The sequence below is a fragment of the Malaclemys terrapin genome, chromosome 1 (assembly GCF_027887155.1).
Source record: "Malaclemys terrapin pileata isolate rMalTer1 chromosome 1, rMalTer1.hap1, whole genome shotgun sequence".
Lineage (NCBI taxonomy): Eukaryota > Metazoa > Chordata > Testudines > Emydidae > Malaclemys > Malaclemys terrapin.
This window is the reverse complement of record NC_071505.1, coordinates 313,001,344-313,021,480: the sequence shown is the minus strand read 5'-3', so window position 1 is coordinate 313,021,480 and position 20,137 is coordinate 313,001,344. Positions and strand designations below refer to the sequence as shown.

The 20,137-nt window shown below is 42.9% G+C and overlaps 1 protein-coding gene across 3 annotated transcripts in view; it reads right to left on the bottom strand.

Moving 5' to 3' along the window:
• Window positions 1-20,137, bottom strand: part of CRYL1 (crystallin lambda 1) — a 67,940-nt gene that overhangs the window by 6,003 nt on the left and 41,800 nt on the right. For all 3 annotated transcript variants that reach the window (XM_054015479.1, XM_054015480.1, XM_054015478.1), the window contains exon 6: window positions 7,779-7,884. In XM_054015479.1, the coding sequence (XP_053871454.1) occupies window positions 7,779-7,884 (106 nt within the window). The remainder of the gene's footprint in view (window positions 1-7,778; window positions 7,885-20,137) is intronic.

Below are 20,137 nucleotides of genomic sequence, written 5' to 3'. Positions count from 1 at the left end.
CCTTTTCCCAGACACAAACAGGAGAGCGTTTGACTCACAGTGGAGAGATTCATGTGTCCTCCTGTACTCTGTTTATGAAAACCCAGGGAGCTGTGTGGTGTAAACCTGGATATCTATGGTGAAGGTGGAATTGATGCAGGATTGAGGCAGGGGTGTCTGGGAAAGGAATGTCTGACACAGATCTTTAAAACAATTAAAAGGACTTGTACTTTTTTCTTCAGTCACCCCAAAGTGAGATGTTTCACAAAAGTATGTATAAACCTGGTTCCTGCCCCAAGAAGCACGGTATCTACAATCAACACAGCACCACGAGTAAGGGTCACACATAGAGCTGGCCGAAAAGGAGGAACACCTTTCCACAACACTTTTCATTTTTTTAAAGAAAAGGTTAAATCCCAAAAAGAGAAGAAATATTAAAAACATGAAACTTTTTGCAGAAAGGGATTTTAACAAAAATTCCATTTCAGGAGAGCCTAAACAGAATTTTTCAGCTTTACTGATCCTACTAAAGTGAGAAATAAATGATTGGCCAACGAGAGGATATTTCATGGCAGGATCAGATAACATTAGTACTCAAATCATTCATTAGGTACTGCCATAACAGAGGCACAAAGTTCTTCCTCACCCTAGAGTAGACCATATTAAGTTTGGGAAGCTCTCACCTTTTGCTTGCTTGCGTATGGAGCAAACATCTAGATCTTGATGAAAACTAGTTCCCTACATGGTAGCACAAAACACTTCACCATTGAACCAGTGGGCATGACAATACAAATCATCTATACTGTTGAGTGAAATGTATTAATAACTATAGTTGAAACGTATGCTTGTTGAGTGTATAAAAGCCACACCCAGCTATATTTTATGAAGCCCAGCAAAGAAAGTGACTCTGAATTATTGTTTGTGGTTGGTGTTTCTTTTTCATTTTGATATTTAGTGCTTTTTACATTTCACACCCTGTTCACCACAACCCTGCCCATCTTGGAGAGATTTCTAACATGAGCAAGAATGCCCACTAGTGGTAGAAAAAATCATAAATTGAGGGCCATGTGCTGCTCTTAATCTCCATCCAACTCCTGCTGATACCAGTGGAAATCCCCACAGTGGATGGTGGACAGCACGTAACCCTAAAACTGCATATTATTATTTTTACTCTCACACTACACCTCTACCCCGATATAATGTGACCCGATATAACATGAATTTGGATATAACGCGGTAAAGGAGTGCTCCGGGGAAGGGGGAGGGCTGTGCGCTCCGGCGGATCAAAGCAAGTTCGATATAACGTGGTTTCACCTATAACGCAGTAAGATTTTTTGGCTCCCGAGGACAGCGTTATATCGGGGTAGAGGCGTATTTAGAAGTCCTTCATAGTCTCAATATCCAGCACGTGTGCTAGAGCACTGCTTCCCAAATGATAGGTCCCGACCCACCAGTAGGTTGTGGGAAGGGTCTAGGTGGGTCACACATGCCCTGGAACTGCTCTCTACAGCCCCCTTTCCCACTACTCTTACATCCCCTGAGCAGCAGATAGCACTATGGGGAGCAGGATCTGGGTGGCAGCACCAGCAACATGGAGGAAGTGCCTTTGGGACATAGGTGGGACCAGGAGAGAATGCTGACTGTCTGCTCGCTGCTGTCTGGATCCTGCTCTGACCTTCCCTGGGCAATGGGCAGCAGTGCAGAGAATTGGAGCCAGGCAAGGGTAGCAGCAGCGTGGGCGGAAGCAGCTGGGCCAGCAAGCAGATTTGTCACCAACCTGTTCTCGCCCCAGAAGAACTCCCACATGCTCTCATGCAGCAGGCAGCAGTGTGGGGAGCAGGATCCAGGCAGCAGCTAGAGGAAGATAGGGAGTGGCGGGGGTTGGCAGGGGTAATGGCTGATCACCCAAAAAGAGAGAAAATGCAGTTGGTGTGTCACCTTCGTAAAAAGTTTGGAAACCACTATGCGAGAGTTAGCAATTTTAGGGCCAGATTCTGATTTTGGTTTCACATTTCACTAGTATAAATTTGGAGTAACTACACTGAAGCAACTGAGATCAAAAGAGCCCATATCCCCTCAAACCCCTTTTACAGATTTAAGCATTTAAAAAATTATATTTATGATCGCTTATTCTCGTTTGACAGCTTATTTTTCACAGAGATTGAAGTAACTCTGAAAGCTTAAAAACAAACATATAATCTTACAGAGTCTGGACAAACTTCAACAGATTAACAGATAGTTCATTACACATACAAGGAGGTACTGTGTGTATTAAAAATAATACTGTGATAGATAAATGAGAAAAGACTCTAAAGTACTATATTGATGTTTACTGCCAGGTAAAGGGCTGATGGCATTTCTGTGTGGTGGTACCATGCCAAATCTTAAAATAACCAAGTCAGTGGTAAGGAACTTATTGGATCTGAAATCAACATTCACCATCATCACGTTAAGTTGGATGTCCTTATAGTACTTCCCTTGTTTTTATGGGCTTCCTTTCTGTCTGTTCCCATTCAGTTCTCAAGTTTCTGTCTCAATGCCATTAGTGACTTGAAATTGGCATTTTGTTCTGTATTCATGACTATTGGCACAGTACCGTATGTTCAAATCTCTTGCTTAAATAATAGGGCAAAGTAACCTAAGCAATACCCTTTGGTCAGTCAATTTGAAAAAATGGAGGAAAAGAAAATAAGAGGCAGAGCAAGGGAGGTTGGGGCATTTGCAGGTGGGTGGTTTATAGGAAGATCTTGGGGTATCCTTCCCAAAAACCAAACAACCAAAGAAACCAACACTGTCCTCCAGGAGTATCCTTATGAGTCAAGTTCTCCTCTCCCAAATGAGAAGGATATCACTCCCTCCACTTCCAAAATAAACCCATCTCTACCCAAACCCAAAATTTCATCCTTCACCCCCCGCCCAAGTAATTCCATTTTTATCCCCACTAATTCCTCCTGTATCTCACCTCAGCTTCTCACCTCCCAAATCCTATGTTGACTCCCTCTTTGCTTACTGACCTGAAGCGTGGTTAGGTGTTAGAGGAGCTGCTAGGGTGGATTTCTGGCTAAAGAGAGATGCTGGCTGGCTCCAGGTAGCTGTTGTTGGGTTGGTAGGATCTGCTGGGCTAAGCAGACTGGAAAGAGGAAGGGAGAGTTCACCTACACCTCACCCTCTCCCCATTTGTTGCAAACTGGAAGGAAAAGCCAGTGCTGTAGGTCCAGAAGAGCTATCCTGAGGAAGGAAGAGGGACCTAACACTGCTAGTTCTCACACTATCTAAAGCAGCGTTGGAAGAGCAAGGAGAAAGCTGGCACAGAATTGCAGCTGATGTCCATTGGTTGCAATGAGGCATGGCATCCAGCAAACGATGCTGTTAAATTCTCTCTGATGAGAGCAGTCAGTGGCAGTCTGAGGCCTGGTCCACACTAAGCCCCCAGTTCGAACTAAGATACGCAACTTCAGCTACGTGAATAACGTAGCTGAAGTCGAAGTATCTTAGTTCGAACTTAAAAGTACTTACCGCGGGTCCACACGTGGCAGGCAGGCTCTCCCGTCGACTCCGCCTACTCCTCTCGCAGAGCAGGATTACCGGCGTCGACGGCAAGCACCTCCGGGATCGATTTATCGCGTCTAGACAAGACGCGATAAATTGATCCCAGAAGGTCGATTGCTGGCTGCCGAACCAGCGGGTAAGTATAGACGTACCCTGAGTGTGTCAGCTGGATCCTATATAAGCAGTTGCTTCGCACTCCCAGCCTGCATCAGCAGAACTGGGAGCAGATCGACATTCCAGATGATGAAAGACAATGAGCAACCAGGCAAACGCCCTGTTGTCTGGTGGCCCAGTCCAGGGCTGTACTGAGTATGTGATTGTATTTTTTTTTTAATGGAAGAACTTTAAACAATAGATTAACCACCTACAATGCACTCCCTCTCTTTTATCTTGTTCATTAATGTTAAAATATTGTTTTTGCCAAATGCTACTGCAAACCTGTTGCAGCATCTTCTTTTGTACATGGGCTACCAGTCTGCAGGGTCATCCTGTTCTGTTACAAAACCTTTGCCTCACCCAATCTATATATCACTAGCAGTCACAAAGCAATCTAAGACCTGATCTACATTGGGGAGGGAGGAGGAAATCGACCTAAGTTATGCAACTTCAGCTACGTGAATAACGTAGCTGAAGTCGATGTACTTAGACCTACTCACCGCAGTATCTTCACTACCGCTCCCCCGTTGACTCTGCCTGCGGCTCTCACAGCGGTGGAGTACAGGAGTCGACGGGAGAGCGCTCAGGGGTCAATCGCTGCCCGCCGATCCAGCGGGTAGTATAGACATAACCTTAGTATTAATCTACTAGTGGGATATACTCTGCTTTTACATAGTCAGCTTCTTCAGATAAAAAAAAAACCCAGTCACTTCACTGTGCAAGGTATTAACTAGAGCTGGTTTAAAAAAGGAAAAGTTCACAACACTTTTCATGACAACTGTTGTTTCTTGCAGAAAAGACGAGACAAACATGGGTTATGATGAACAGATGCCAAGGCTGGACACTCCAGGGAAATGTAGACGCCACCCTGTGTGTTATATACTTTTTCCTTTTTTTTAATGTTTACTGAGAGTTAAAACTGCACTGAAGGAATGTGCAGTGTGAGAATGATAGTCTAAAAAGATTAATTACATTTTTTTAATACCAAGAATAAAATGTTATGGATGCCCAGGTATAGTTTGGCTTCTGAGACTAGCCTAAAATCTTCTAGAGCTAACAAGGATTCTTATGACCATCAGCTGTTGAGTGTAACAATGTGAGTTAAGTGAGAACAGGAAAAGCCAGCTCCTCACAGTACAGATGATGATGGCAAAGGGGATCCTTCTCTTTCTTAACTTGCTTAAACAGCTCCACAGAAAAGACTATACTCATCTAAACAGTTTCTTAGGGACAGCGTGCCCAATCACCAGGTTACTAGCCAAATGAATACTCACAGACACTTGTCAACTGGCAACACAAACCCAGTTGAGAAAAACAGGCACAAGTGATCTTAATTGTATGATTGAATGGAAAAGTTAACAAAGATGTAACAGATAAAGATGCACACGGCTTCTGTGCCTTGCCATTTTATTACCTGTCTGCTGTACCAAGCTAAGAGAAAATATCTATGTGATTTATATGTTGAGTTATAAACCTGGAAGAGGATGGAAAAACTGCAAGAAATCAGCAGATCAAAAATGAAAATATCTAGAATGGACCTTGCTCTCCGGAGTGGAGCTTCGCAAGAGTACGCAACAGCAGACAATTTAAGTGGTGTTTAAGTTGACTGGTATGCAACTGGATTGGCAAACTGAAGGATCTATTTGTTTCACTCTATATGCATCCGAAGAAGTGGGCTGTAGTCCACGAAAGCTTATGCTCTAATAAATTTGTTAGTCTCTAAGGTGCCACAAGTACTCCTGTTCTTTTTTGAAGGATCTATATTGAGGATCCATAATTCCATATTGGTACCAAAATTGCCTATTCAGAGAGTAGAGATGTAAGGCAAGTTTCCATCCTTTGACTAATTGAAGATATAGACTTAGGATAAAATTTATAACTGTGCCATTACATTCTGTGATTATTTCACTACTGTGTGATTATATTTCATATATATATATTCTTGGTTTGCAATGATTTCATTTTTATTTCTTGATATTTTCACATTTTGTGTTAACAGATTTTTTAAATTTTGTAACACCACCTTTATTTTCTGTAATTTACCATTTTTTGTTCATTTTATTGTGGTTAATAAAATTAACAAAATTCTAAAGATATCTTAAATCTGTATTTTGGCTAAGCAAGCTCATCCTTCAGGGCTTCAGCCTCCATTTGCAGGGGCCAGGAAGGGATTCCCGCAGAGTATTCTGAGAGGTTTATTTTTTAAAATCTTCTAAAGCATCGAGGATAGTCCTGGCTGCAAACTGGACACTGGGGTGGGCCAGGGCATTCTCTCTTTCTCAGATACGTGGCTGGCTGGTTCTTGTTCACATGTTCAGGGTCTAACTGATAACCACATGTGGGGTCAGGAAGGACTTTCCCCTCAGGTCAGATTGGCAGTGACCTCGGCGGTTTTCGCCTTCTTATGAAGCGTGTGAGTGCGGATCATTTGACAGGATTATCTGGGTATATCTCACTTAACCATTTCCCTTCCATTGCAGGGGCTTCGGGCATTGGTGCACCTCAGTCCCCCCTATTCTCTGCCTGTGGCATGTATTAGTCTAGTCTCCTGGGGGCTGTAATACTTTGGTCTCATTTCAGTTGTTGGGTTTAGTGTGCAAGTGATGGGTAGTGTTGGTGGCCTGTGACATACAGGCGGTCAGACTAGATGATCTGGTGGTCCCTTCCAGACTTAGTATCTATCACTATGACTAACACAATATCTTAAAAACCATGTGAGAAATGTCAAGTGGTATTGTTAATTGATCAACTGCAGTGACTTAGGGCATTGCATATACCACTTATTGTACTCACAGCACCTAGACACATTTATCAAATTGGTATCAATGTGAATGAACCTAGAACCCCTGCACCCACTCGAAGAGAGTGATCTTGTATTCGCACCTCAGCCTCTGGTGAACTTTTCTGACTTGTCCTTCTGCTGATGGCCCTAAAACCGGGCTGAATTACACGTACGTGAATGTTTCCAAGGGATTGGGACAAAAATTAGTAACTCAGCCTAAATTAACTGATTTAAAAAACAGAAACTTAATCTGGCCTCAGACAAAGAGTTGCTCAACATCCACCCCCTTCTGTGATAGATATGGCAATCTCCTGCAATATCCCTGAAAGCCCATATTGTGTTACGTTTATGTATTATATCGGTTGGGATTGAATGTAACCTCCCTGGGGGAAGATGAGACAGATCACTGGGGTTCATTGTTTTAAATGGATGATTTATGTATAATTGTGTTCTGCTCCAGGGGACAGGGCTACCACAGCTCATCCAGGAACTAAACAGTAGGTAGCAATTAAGGCAAATCAGCTAGGTGTAGCCTCCCAGAGAGGTATCACCTCCTGGGGAGAAAAGGCATACACCAGTTCAAACCACATTCTCCAGAGAGCAGCAGACATAAAAAGGACTTTTGGATAAATAGCCTGAGTTTAAATTGACTCAAGGCCTTCTTTCTGATTCAGCAAATGGGCAAGCAGGATTGGGGTGGGGGTAATCCTTGTGGAAGGATTGGAAGGAATTGACTTGCATAAGATTGATAGGTGACCTCTGGTAACCTGTTAACATATGTACTGGAACTTTTGTCAGTTTTTATTATTGGGGTTTATATATTTTCTCTATAATGCTATTACCTCAAGAATAAATGTGCTTGCTTAGAAACTGTGATAATTTATAACTGCAGAAAATACACTGGCTATAGCCTTCTTAAAGAAAGCAAAATGCAGGCACTGGCCTGTTTAGGTAGCCTGGCTTGTTGAGGATCACAGTATAAATCCAGGGAGCTATGCAGCCTAAAAACCCCAGTCAGGAGGGAGAGAGACGCAGGTCTCTGCCAGAGAGGTGATGACTGGGAGCCAGAAATCTTCAAGTGAGTACCCTTTAGGGACATGAAAGGGGAATACAGGTGCAGTTACCCTGAAACTGTGAAAGCTTTCATATGATTTCAGTACTTGAGACCTACCTTATTATGAAAAGAGAAAAGACATTTACAGTCAATTTTACCCTGGTCTGAACTGTTAAGACAATATTAGCAAAGCTTTACGCAAGAAATCTTTGCCTTGAAAAGTATTATATTTAAGTCTTAAGGGAAAAAACTGCATACCTTCTGCATTGAGATGCATCGTTTCAAGCGGCCCTATAAATGCATACCGCATTCCCAATCCATCAGACATCACAAGGTCTAGATCAGCAGGAGATATTACTCCTTCCTAAGTGGCAAAAGGGGGACAGAAAAATCTCAGTGCAAATAATTTTATAGAATTTCGCTTAGTTTCTTTATTTAGAATATAATTTGTTATAGCAAAATTACAAAATACTACCACTAGAGATAGCGATTAATATGCAAATAGAAAAACAGATCCCCAGACACATCTCTCTTATTATTGTTTAGCATTTATATGTATTAGCTAATTTAAGAGGTGGATTTTTTGCATATGATTATCATGTTTTAGCATCAAATTATATTCTTTGTAAATCTGAACAAATGAGTTTCTTCTGTGATCCCAGGGGCTGCTTAGGACAGTATTTATTTTTAAGGGGGAAAGAACCAGAAAGAGAGATGAAATTGCTTAGAAGTTCTGTTTAAGTGTATTAATATTTTACTTATTCCACCCCACCAAAAAAACTCCCAAAATAGGGGAAGACCCAAAAAACACAAGTAGTAAAGGAATGGAAAAGAAAAGGAAAGGAAGGAAGGGAAGGAGGCAGGAATGGGAAAAGGGAGTGACACCTCAGTTTCCATCCACTAAGGATGAATCAAAAATTTCTAAGAAGTCAAACCAAATCTTTTCAAATTTGTCTAAAGTTCCTCTTCTCCAAAATGTTACCCGCTCTTTAGCTGTCAGGGCAGCCAAGTCGCTGAGCCATGCTTCTATCGCGGGAGGCAGTCTGCTCTTCCACCTAAGCAACATGAGTTATTTGGTTACAAGCAGTACTCCAGAGAACCAAGCTTTCCATGAGTTGGAGAGTTTCCAAGATGATGGGCTATATCCCCGAACACAATTCTGGGAAGTAATTTTTAAGGGGCTATCCATTATCTCTTAATCCTCCTGCCTACTTCTAGCCAAAAGGATTGTATCCAGGGACAGTCCCAAAACACGTGAGCCAGTGTGGCTCTGAGAGACCCACATCTCCAGCAGCAGTTTGTTCTGACAAGGCCCAGGCTCTGTAACCTATCCAAGGACCAATGTGAACAAAATATAATCTTCTGATGGATCAACCTTCATTGCAGAGCAATAGCAGAGTTATTAATATATTGCAAGGCAGCTCCCCATTGGCTAGGGTTCAAGATATATACAAATCTTAGTTACAGGTCTGGAACAGAATTTAAATTAGGGAGGTTCTTTTGGACCAGGAAGTTGTAATAGGCTATAGCTGGTTGGCTGACCCTATGGAGCTCTCTCCACATCAATACAATTCTGGAGTCTCTGGTGCTCCCAGCGCATCAGGACCAAATATGTCCTTCAAGAGATGCTTAAGATGCAGGCAATGCTATACAGCAGCTCTGGTCTCCCATGTTTAAAAAGGATGAAATCAAACTGGAACGGGTACAAAGAAGGGCCACTAGGATGATCCGAGGAATGGAAAATCTGTCGTATGAAAGGAGACTCAAGGAGCTCGGTTTGTTTATCTTAACCAAAAGAAGGCTGAGGGGGGATATGATTGCTCTCTTTAAATATATCAGAGGGATAAATACCGGGGAGGGAGAGGAATTATTTCAACTCAGTACTAATGTGGACACGAGAACAAATGGATATAAACTGGCCGTCGGGAAGTTTAGGCTTGAAATTAGATGAAGGTTTCTAACCATCAGAGGGGTGAAGTTTTGGAATAGCCTTCCGAGGGAAACAGTGGGGGCGAAAGACCTCTCTGGCTTTAAGATTAAGCTTGATAAGTTTATGGAGGGGATGGTTTGATGAGATAAAGTGATTTTAGTCAATAGGTCAATAACGTGCCATCGCTGGTAATTAGTAACAATGGTCAATGATGGGATATTAAAAGTTACTACAGAGAACTTTTTCCGGAGGGTCTGGCTACAGAATCTTGCCCGCATGCTCGGGGTTCAGCTGATCACCATATTTGGGGTCGGGAAGGAATTTTCCTCCAGGGTAGATTGGCAGAGGCCCTGAAGGTTTTTCACCTTTCTCCGCAGCATGGGGCGGGGGTCGCTTGCTGGAGGATTCTCAGTGATTTGAAGTCTTTAAATCATGATTTGGGGACTTCAACAGCTGAGTCAAGGGAGAGAATTATTCCAGGAGTGGGTGGGTCAGCTTTTGTGGCCTGCATCATGCGGGAGATCAGACTAGATGATCATAATGGTCCCTTCTGACCTTAGAGTCTATGAGTCTCAGGACATACAGTATTTGGGGAAGCACATTCACTAACTTGTCAGACCACATTCTATTATTTAGTTACTACATCTGCATATTACCAATTTTAATTCATTTTAGTCATTATGTGCTTTTCTCATGAGGTAGGGAGCAAAGGAGATAGTATTGCTAAGCATATCATCATTGACAGAACCGGGACAAGATATTATTTTATCAAAATCCATAGACTGCAGCAGAACTTTTGAATATAGGAATTTCAGCTAGTGTTCATGCCCCCCTTTTATTCTCTAGCATTTATCCCCCTGGTTGCTGGCTCTTACGCAAAATAATCATTTTGACAGAGGGGGCAGGTTTCTCATTGTCCCTGAAGCCATCCCAAGGAATTAGCTGGAAAAACGATGATTAAAGAGAGACAATGCAGCTGTCACCCATTTAACTGGAAACTGGTTGCATCATGTATGGAACTTTGCTTGGCCTCAACCTGCCTGGGGTTCTCGAGTTCACTGCCAACCTCAAGTCTCAGATCTGGCAGGACACTAAGTCTGTGAAATGGAGAACCTTCTTATTGAAAGCTCAGCACAGCAGTCACACCCATGGGGTACACTTACAAAGACGCCATCACACCCTCATAACCAGTTGGGACAGGCAAATCATAATTTCTTTTTTACAGGTTACAGCGTATTGCCTCAAAGCTTTTTCTGAGAAGAATGTTTCCTTTATAAGGATGTTTCTTGCCCTCGCTCAGATTAGAAAGCGGAGACTGAACTAAGACCATGTTCTATCCTATTCCATCAAGCCAACCCGCTTCACCCCAATGGACACCTAACAAATTATTCTCTTGGCTGCTGGGAAGGTAGAAGAGTTGTCAGGCTTCTTCTACCTTTTTCTCTCCCCTCGTGAGGTTTGAAGGGAAAGGGAGGCTATTCTCCTCCCCTTCTGGTGGCTCTCTATCGCCCTACCTCTTTTCCGTGGCTGATAAGGTTTGGTTGATGGAAGGAATTCCTTTTTGCTACTCCCTCCTATAAAACCTGAGCCAGTGACCGCCCTCAAATCCAACTGCTTTCAGTGGGAGTTAAGGGCACCCAGTACCTATTAGGATTAGGCCCAACATGAGGGTCCCACCTGTCCTTTTGCTGAATGCTAGGATTCAATCGCTAACTGAGGTCCAGAAACAAGAACTTAGTTGCAAACCCCATAAAGGTTTAACAACAGCAAGCTTTACTCTCACATCATCTACAAGACTGGGTAAGTACACACCCACTGAAAAACAAAGAATTGACAAGCTAATGACACCATAAGCCTTACAGTTGCCTGTGTACTTGATGAGCACATCCTCACCGAGTACAAAGAAATGGAGATTTCATCACCACAGCCTTAAAAGGTGCCCTTTAAAGGTCTTAATGTCAAATCTCAATCGGTTAGCAGATGTGATCCTGTTAGAGGATGTAGCACTCAGTTGATTCATTGTTGCAGGTGGCTTGTTATGGTTAACACCACCCTGTATATCAGAGGTGGCCAACCTGTGGCTCTTCAGAAGTTAATATGCGGCTCCTTGTATAGGCACCAACACCGGGGCTGGAGCTACAGGCGCCAACTTTCCAGTGGGCCAGGGGGTGCTCCCTGTTCAACTCCTGGCTCTGCCACAAGCCCTGCCCCCACTTCACCCCTTCCTGCCCCCTCCCCTGAGCCTGCTGTGCCCTTGCTCCTTCCCCTCCCTCCCCCAACTTCCTGCATGCCACGAAACAGCTGATTGGGAGGTGTGGGGAGGGAGGGGGAGGTGCTGAGAGCAGGGTGGGAAGCTGATGGGGGGGCTGCTGACATATTACTGTGGCTCTTTGGCAATGTACATTGGTAAATTCTGGCTTCTTCTCAGGCTCAGGTTGGCCACCCCTGCTGTGGAAAAGGTCATACAATTATTTGTTTTACAGTAATGCCTAAAAGCCCCAGCTAAGAACAGGCCCCTTCTCTGCTAGGCCCTGAAAAGCTTGCAGTCTAATTAGACAAGACAGACAATGGTGGAAGAAGTGTGATCTCCATTTTATAGACAGGGAACTGAGGCACAATGAAGTGACTTGCCCAAGATCACAGAGCAAGTCTGTGGCAAACCTGCGAACTGACCACAGGTCTCCAGAGTCCCAGCCTAGTGCTTCATCCACAGGATCATCCTTCATCTCTAGAGAAGCTTAGAATCACACTTTAAACTGAAAATTTTTAAGCACTCCCAACTGTTTATGGAATTTTTGCATTTGCAATCTGGGCAGATCAGTGAAGCCATGTTAACCACCCAAAACGGTTTGCAAATGGAAGTAAACTTTGGATGTAAACATAACAAATGGCAATGTTCTAACAAAACATGGAGCTTTGATTAATGTTTCATTTAAATTAAAAACTGTAAACATAATGGTATAATATTTCACTCTAGCATCTGGCAGGATTCTCACAATAGCTCAGAATCACTGTAAGATCATTTTCAAATAAGAAATAAATTAGTCTCTCTACTACTGTAGACACACCAGTTTCACAATGCTGAGATATGAAGAGCAATACACTCAAAACCATTCAACTATGATTCTGCTCTCAGTCAGTATCTTCCACAAACTTTATGGCTCACTGAACCTGAAGACACTGTCTCATCCAGTCAAAATGTGAATAACAGAAGTAGATGGCCTTCCAGCTAGATGCATGACAGATTCCTTCAACTGAGGTTTCACATTACCCTAGTGAAGTGGGCTCAGCTATTCAAAGAAAAATGTTTGCTTCTCTGCTGCCAGGCAGAGCTCCAGAAAAACAAAAGCTTTTGTTTTCTTAGCTTTATGACTTCTTCAGAGATTAAAGACAATCAAATAAGGAACTCACTAAACTAATTCCCTTAGGGAATGTTCCAGCTCCCATTTAAAGTGAAGGAGAGTGTTAGCTGGTGGAATGATTCAGCAAAGGGGAAAAGAAATAAAGCTGTAGTCAGCAAGGTGTTTTCCTCAAGGGTTGGTGCTTATGGGAAGAAAGTAAAGAAAGAAAGACTCCCAACCCACTGTGCTTGGGTGTGGAACCCAACCTTCCTGAAGGCATTGTCCCCCTCTGCCTCCCAAGCAATCAGTGATAAGGCTCTCAGCTGAGCACTTATGCAAATGGCAAGAGGAAGCTGAACTATAGTGAAATGCGTGTTCATCAGGAGGTGGTGGTAATGCTGCACCATGCAGTGTCATTGACTTTACTGGCAATAGGATCGGCGCCTTAGTTAGATCCTGCTTTCACCACAGTTGTTAATGACCTCTTCCGGGTTATGTGCAGGGCCTTTGCTCCATCCTTGTCCTTTAAGCTGCTTGTGACGCCACTAATCACATCCTCTTTGAAATTTTATTCTCCCTATGCTGCGGCAATTCTGTCTCTTCCCAGTTCTTCTCTGATCTGTCTTGTTGTTCCTTCAGGGTCTCTGACTATTGAAGAGGTCTTCTTCCCTCTCTCACTGTCTGAGGGGAGGGGTATCACAGGGCTCCACCTCTAGTCCCCAACTTCTCTCTCTGCACCACTTCTCTAGTGAGCTTATTCACTGCATCGCTTTAACCACCATCCATATGCCTGTGACTCACAAGTCTACCTTTACCCCATCTCTTCACCCAATCCCACATCTTGGCCCATCTGACAATGGCGTACCAGCAACATACCTTTTACATGGCCAAAACTGAGTCTTACCTTTCCTTTCAAACCCTGCATGCCAGCCTCTTTCTTTGTTGACAGCATCACCATCACTCAGGCCCATACCTGATATTTATCTTTGACTCAGTCCTCTCTCTCTTGCCCCCTTCCCAAATCCACTGCTTCTTCCCCCACAACATGTTCAAGATCCAGCCGTTTTTCTCCGAACATCACTAAGACTTTCATTCAAGCCCTCATCTCCCAGACTGACTACTGCCACCTCCTCCTCTGGCCTCGCAGACACCTATGTTGTCTTCAACAAGTCCATTCAAAACACAGCTGCTGAGATCACCTTCCTGTCCTGTCATTCTATGTCACACATCTCCTCGATCCCTCCACCATCTCCCCTGTTTTCCATTTAATCACATTCAAACTTCTTGTCTTTATCTTTAAGGCCCTGCACAGCTCCGCTCCTCCTTCCTTCTCTGCTCATGTACCTCACTTCATTGCCCCTTCATCCACCCCACTTCCCAACATTAGCCTCAGTCATCCATTTGTTCAATTTTTCCCACTGGCATCTTTAAACCTTCTTTCATGCCACCCTTCATGTATGGAACACCCTTCCCAAACTAGCCAGTGAAGCCACTACCTTGTTCTCCTTATTCTGTCTCAAAGGTCCTCCGAGTAACACTGTAATACAAATAAAACAACAGATAATAATGATTAGAGAAATAAAGATCCCTGTCAATATTCAGGGAATGTCAAAGCTATTCAACTGAGAATGGAGAGGTACAGAGGCTAGGGAGTGAAGCCAGTGCACCTCATTGCTATGAAAGCAATCTGAATGGACAGAAAAATGACTGTCTTTGCAAGAGGCTGGTAACAAAGGCCCAAATGACAGGGCTTCCAGTTCTTCCCTTCTCCTTCTTTAGACTAGACGAGCCACGAGTAACCCACTTTTAAACAGAAAATAAATTGAAACTGTCACTGGGTTTCATATAGAGGAAAATTACAGAATCCTAAGATGTACACTCAAGTTCCATGGTGGGGAAAAAGTTCTAACAGGGAGCTCAAGTTTGATGCTGCTTTCAAGAACCTTAGAGTACATCTATACTACTCACCAGATTGGCGGGTAGTGTTTGATGTATTGGGGATCGATTTATTGTGTGTCATCTGGATGCGATAAATCAATCCACAAATCGACGCCTGTACTCCAGCTCGGCAGGAGGAATAAGCGGAGTCGACGGAGGAGCCACGACAGTCGACTCGCCGCCATGAGGATGGCCAGGTAAGTCGAACTAAGATACTTCGACTTCAGCTATGCGAATAGCGTAGCTGAAGTCAAAGTATCTTAGTTTGAACTGCCCCCCCCCCCCCCCCGGACCCCCGCTAGCGTAGCCCAGGCCAAAGTGTGAGCGGATCATTACCTCCTGAAAAACTGCCTTGTTACTCCTCACAATTTCTGTGGCCATGTCATATGAACCACTCCAAACACCAGCTTGACATTTATAATAAGGTCTTGATCATCAATCAACAAAAGTCCTCAATTTTTGAAACAAGACCAAACTATCTCAAAGCGACTATTGTAATAAATGATCTTGGGTGGCAGGAAGAGTTCCCTACAGCTTTATGGCTATCTTTTGAATAAGATAGAGCCCAGCTGTCTGATTTTGCAATATAGTCCCATGCTACTGTACAAAGATGGAGTAATGATAAGGAACTGCAAACAGATTCCACTGTTATTTATACAATGCTGCGGGTGTGTACAGTGCTTACCAAATAAATTTATAGGTCCCTGCAACAAGGATCTTACAATCTAAGATATAACACAGCGAGGATGATAATGGAAATAAAGTGGAAGGATGAGGATTACAACAGCAAAAAGTCTTTGAGATATGCTAATTGTTCCTCCCATTAAAAACAAAAACGTATAATATAGCTGATCTATATGAAAATCCCAACAATAACATGAAGCTTGTTCCTATGAGCAAGCCTGGAAGAGAGGGATGCTTCTGTGTTAACTTCTCATGGAAGGCACCCCTGGTGATGGGTGACCTTAAAACACAGACACAGGCAGGGACCTGGAGCATGAAACATACTGACCAAGTATGGCAAAAGTAGGACCACTGTGAATCTGGAGTAGGGGGAGGCAAGTGATACTGAAGTGCTATGACTACAAATGCTTGTGCAGTCTGAGTGCTGCTATGACACATAAATCAAAATAGTGTTAGAAAGGGATTTCTGACAGACTTTGAATGGTCTGCCTCTCTTCCGTCAGACAGCATATTACTAAACATCTCATTCCGGTGGTCTTGTCTCACAGTGGCTGATGGCAGTTATTGGATACTCCCTTTAGATCAATTGGTAAAGCTACTAATTTTGAATCTAAGGCCTAGTCTACAGTAGAAAAGGTTTGCTGTTAAACCTATAGGGATAAACTCTCCTAGTCTAGATGCAGCTTATACCAGCAAACGCTTGCTTTTGCCAGTAAAACTTTGTATCAGCTCCCCAAATGAAATAAGCTGTAGTTTAATATATCTATCTCACACCCTTAACCAACATTATTGTACTGGAAAAAGTTTTAAGTTTAGACCTGGCCCAAGGCTCCCTAGCTCAGTGCCCCGCAGAGACAGTCCTCAGCAGACTGAGGAGACAGCTGTTTGTTTAAAAGGGATAGGTTTAATATTGTTATATGGACCACTAATGAATTATTCAAGTCGACTCAAGACACTTTCATAAAGACTGCCGGTCTGTCTAGGTACAAGTATGGCCTTCATCATCACAGCATCTGAGCACCTGATAATACCGCCAAGGAACTGTTACAGTACATGGATACGTAGTACTTCATCAACAATGTATATTTTATTTATGTATTTCTTCAGCGCTCACAACCAAAAGCAAGTCAGTTAAAAAAAAAAAAAAAAGACTCATTTTGACAGGTGGCTAAGTAAAATTATTGTCCCCAGCCACCATAAAAAGTATCCTTAACCTAACATGCTGATTGTTAGTTCATTGACTGCTTTAAACAGGCAAGTGCTCTGCAGGGTGCCAACAGGCTTTCTGGAAAATGTTAAACGTATAGCTCCTTTGGCGCTTCACAATATAATTGGAAATAGGATTTATTCAGTGATAATCATTTTTGTAGATTATGTGCTGTTGCTTTTGGAGTACTATTTTGGCAGAATCAATCTCTGAGCAATAGAGAAACTTGCATGGAAAAAACAGAACACTGTAACTGTAACCCAATTAACTGTACCCCAGCTAAGGTACTACCTAGAAACTGAGAGTGACAAAAACTGTGCCCATTTGGTCCCTCAACAAATGTTTCCAGACTAGTCACTAACCAGGGACTGCTCTATGTTTTTTGCCGCGCCAACCACGGCAGTCAGGCAGCCTTCGGTGGCACATCTGCGGGCGGTCCGCTGGTCATGCGGCTTCAGTGGCATTTCTGCGGGTGATCTGCCGGTCGCGCCGAAATGCTGCCGAAGCCACGGGACCAGCAGACCTCTCGCAGGCGTGCTGGTGAAGGCTGCCTGACTACTGCCCTCACGGCAACTGGCACGCCACCCCTCCCCCGACTTGCCACACCAGGCACACGCTTGCTGCGCTGGTGCTGGAGCCGCCCCGTCACTAACCATTAAAAACTCTGCTGAAATCTTTGAGATCTTTGGAACTGGGGATTTTGGATGGTGGGCTGTGGTTGACAGTGGGTGGGAATGGGGCGACGTATTTTCAGGATCTAAGTACCAAAAAGAACAAGAATACCCATTTTTTCCCCTGGAACATAATTCCCTTTGTGGATGTTTTGCAGCACGCTCCTTAAAAGCAAATCTTACCTAACAATACTAATCTAAGCATATTTCCCTTCCATTGCCCCAAAGCAGAGCAGTATTTAGAAGACTGTGATAAAGTCATCCTTCATGCTGAGAAGCATGCTGAGTGGGAGCCGATAAGAGATTATTAAAAGCAAAATATAATAAAACATGCCTGTTCAAAGTTGCCATGTTACTCATGCCTTTGTGGTTAACTATGTAAATTGCTTGTACACTATCCTTGGATGCAAAACACAAACATTCTTGCTCAGTTGCACATGAGCATGTTGCTGACTAATAATGATGGTGCGTTACTTTTAACTGTTGCATCATAGCTGTAAAACCCCATTTCAGACACACATTTTATTGCTGGGATAGTTTCATGTGAAATATTCCACTAAAACTTAAGTCAAACAGTTTCAAATTGTCTGGATTTTTTAATGGAATACTGTGATGGAGTGTATACACTTCAGAACCATATGAACAGGAAAGGAGCTAGATCTCTTAATGAACCTTCAGGTGTGGCTCATTAAGAGACAACAATAAAGCGGGTGCGGGGAGGAGGAGAGTGTTTTTTGGCAGCAAAGATCTGAACTGTCTCTCACATTAAGTAGAAAGCCTACGATGGAATGTTCTTTAAAAAAAAAAAAAAAAAAAGCAAGGGATGAAGCTGGGTGGCTACTTTTCTGGGTGCAAAAGGAAGACTTACAGGGTATGTCTTCACTGTACGGTTAGTCTGGCATCTGGGTCTCAGCACCTGAGTTAAAGTAGCCCAAGTATGAGCATTCCCATCGCAAAGCTCTATCGGCACAACTGTGTCCTCCCTGTTTCTGCACTCTCACATGTGTGTCTGGGGGCACATCCCAGGAATCTTTTTGCTGAGATACTCCAGGATTCTTTCCCAGTCAATTGCAGGAGAACCTGTCTCTCCTTCAGGGGGAACTGTGGGAAGGGCACTGGAGTACTATCAGCACTTGAGTGATTTTTGCCTGTGTGTTCACTCTAAAGTATGTGTGTGTGGTGGTGGTGGTGGTGGGGGGGGGGGGAAGAAATGTTGTAGCTCAAGTTAAAGTGAAGCTCTGGCTCTAACCCACTGCCCAAACTGGGTAAGCAAGTCCAGGCTTAAAGCACCACCAAACTCAGGTCAGAAATTTCTCTGTGCGTATGGTGGAGGGGGTGGGCTAAAACCCAGGTGAGAAGCCAAATTAATTGTGCAATGAAGACATACCCACAGGGTCAGATGCTCAACTAATGTAAATCAGCATAGCTGCATTGATGTTAATAGAGTGCTACTCATTTACACCATCTGTGGATTTGGCCCACAGTGTTTATCTGATCCTGCTGAGAAAGGAACCCACGTCTTTAAATTTTTCCTCTGTAGCAGGGAAAAATAGAGTCAGATTTTCAGAAGTGCTTGTACCTGATTTGATACAAACTCTGATGTATATATGCAAACCCTGATTTGTGCACAAGTATCTGTACACACACACACACCCTACCTACCTTCAGGTGTGGCTATGCCTGTGGAAATCTAATCCATACTGTTCTTCTGGGTTTACTGAGAAGAGAAAGGAATAGCCTATTTGCCATGCCAAGAAAGGAGAAAACACATGGGACTCTTACCACCATGAGGTTAGGAACCTGTTAACTAAGCATTCAAGGTACTTTTTTGATCATCAGGGAATAAGAAGCTAAATCAAATAGAACTGACCTCTTCTGGAATAAGGGCATAGCCCACTATTTCTGAGGTGATGATCATCTTAAAAACATGCATCATTTTATATTTATTTCTGAATTCTCCAAGCAAGTTCTCTATTAACTAGAAGACACCCACCTAACATTTTATAGTCATAATCACTATGTGCAACTACAAGTGCTGAAGCTGTAGAACTTTCTACTTTCTATGTTTTCTAAGTTCATGGTGGATGCCACACTGTAATGTGCTGAGGCAACAGAAATATGTAAATATTGACCCAGACAATGGGTATAAGAAAAATCAAATGTAAACTGAAACATCTTAGATTTGGAGAAGAGAATTTTGTCTTATCTGTGTGTACATAAAACTCATACATATTATTGAGAGGTTAAAGTGATGGAAGGCTAGCATTAAAATTGGCTCAACAATGCACCTGCTCAAAAGCAATGAAGGTATCACCTCTTTTCTGTGTAATATGCATGTGTTTAAAATATTCAATTTTAACAAGATATCTAGAATTTTGAGAGGTTTAAGAATTCACAACTCAACTAACTGAAATATATAAAGTCTTCAGAGTTTTGCCCACAAAAATCACGTGCTTGTTTATTCTAAAAATACCATAGCAGATTCTCAGCTGATCTAAACTCTGATATAGCTCTATTGGATTCAACTAAGGATCTACCCCATCATGTTTAGACTTCCCTCTCTTTGTTGGAGGACCTCAGCAAGATCATTCAAAGACCTGCATGGTGATATCATAAGAGGATGAAACCTGAGCTCTATCTCAACCTAGCCCTAATTAAGGATTCCAGAAGAGAAGAGGCTTGATATTCCTAATGTGGAAAAACAAGCAGAATATTTTTAAAGGCTATCTTCTACATCATAAATGAGGGGAGAAAACTCTACATGAACTCTACTTTTGCTTTGCAGTTCACCTTTAAAAGGTATTAGGAAATGCACAAAGTAAGCAGTTTTCCTTAGCTTCTCATCC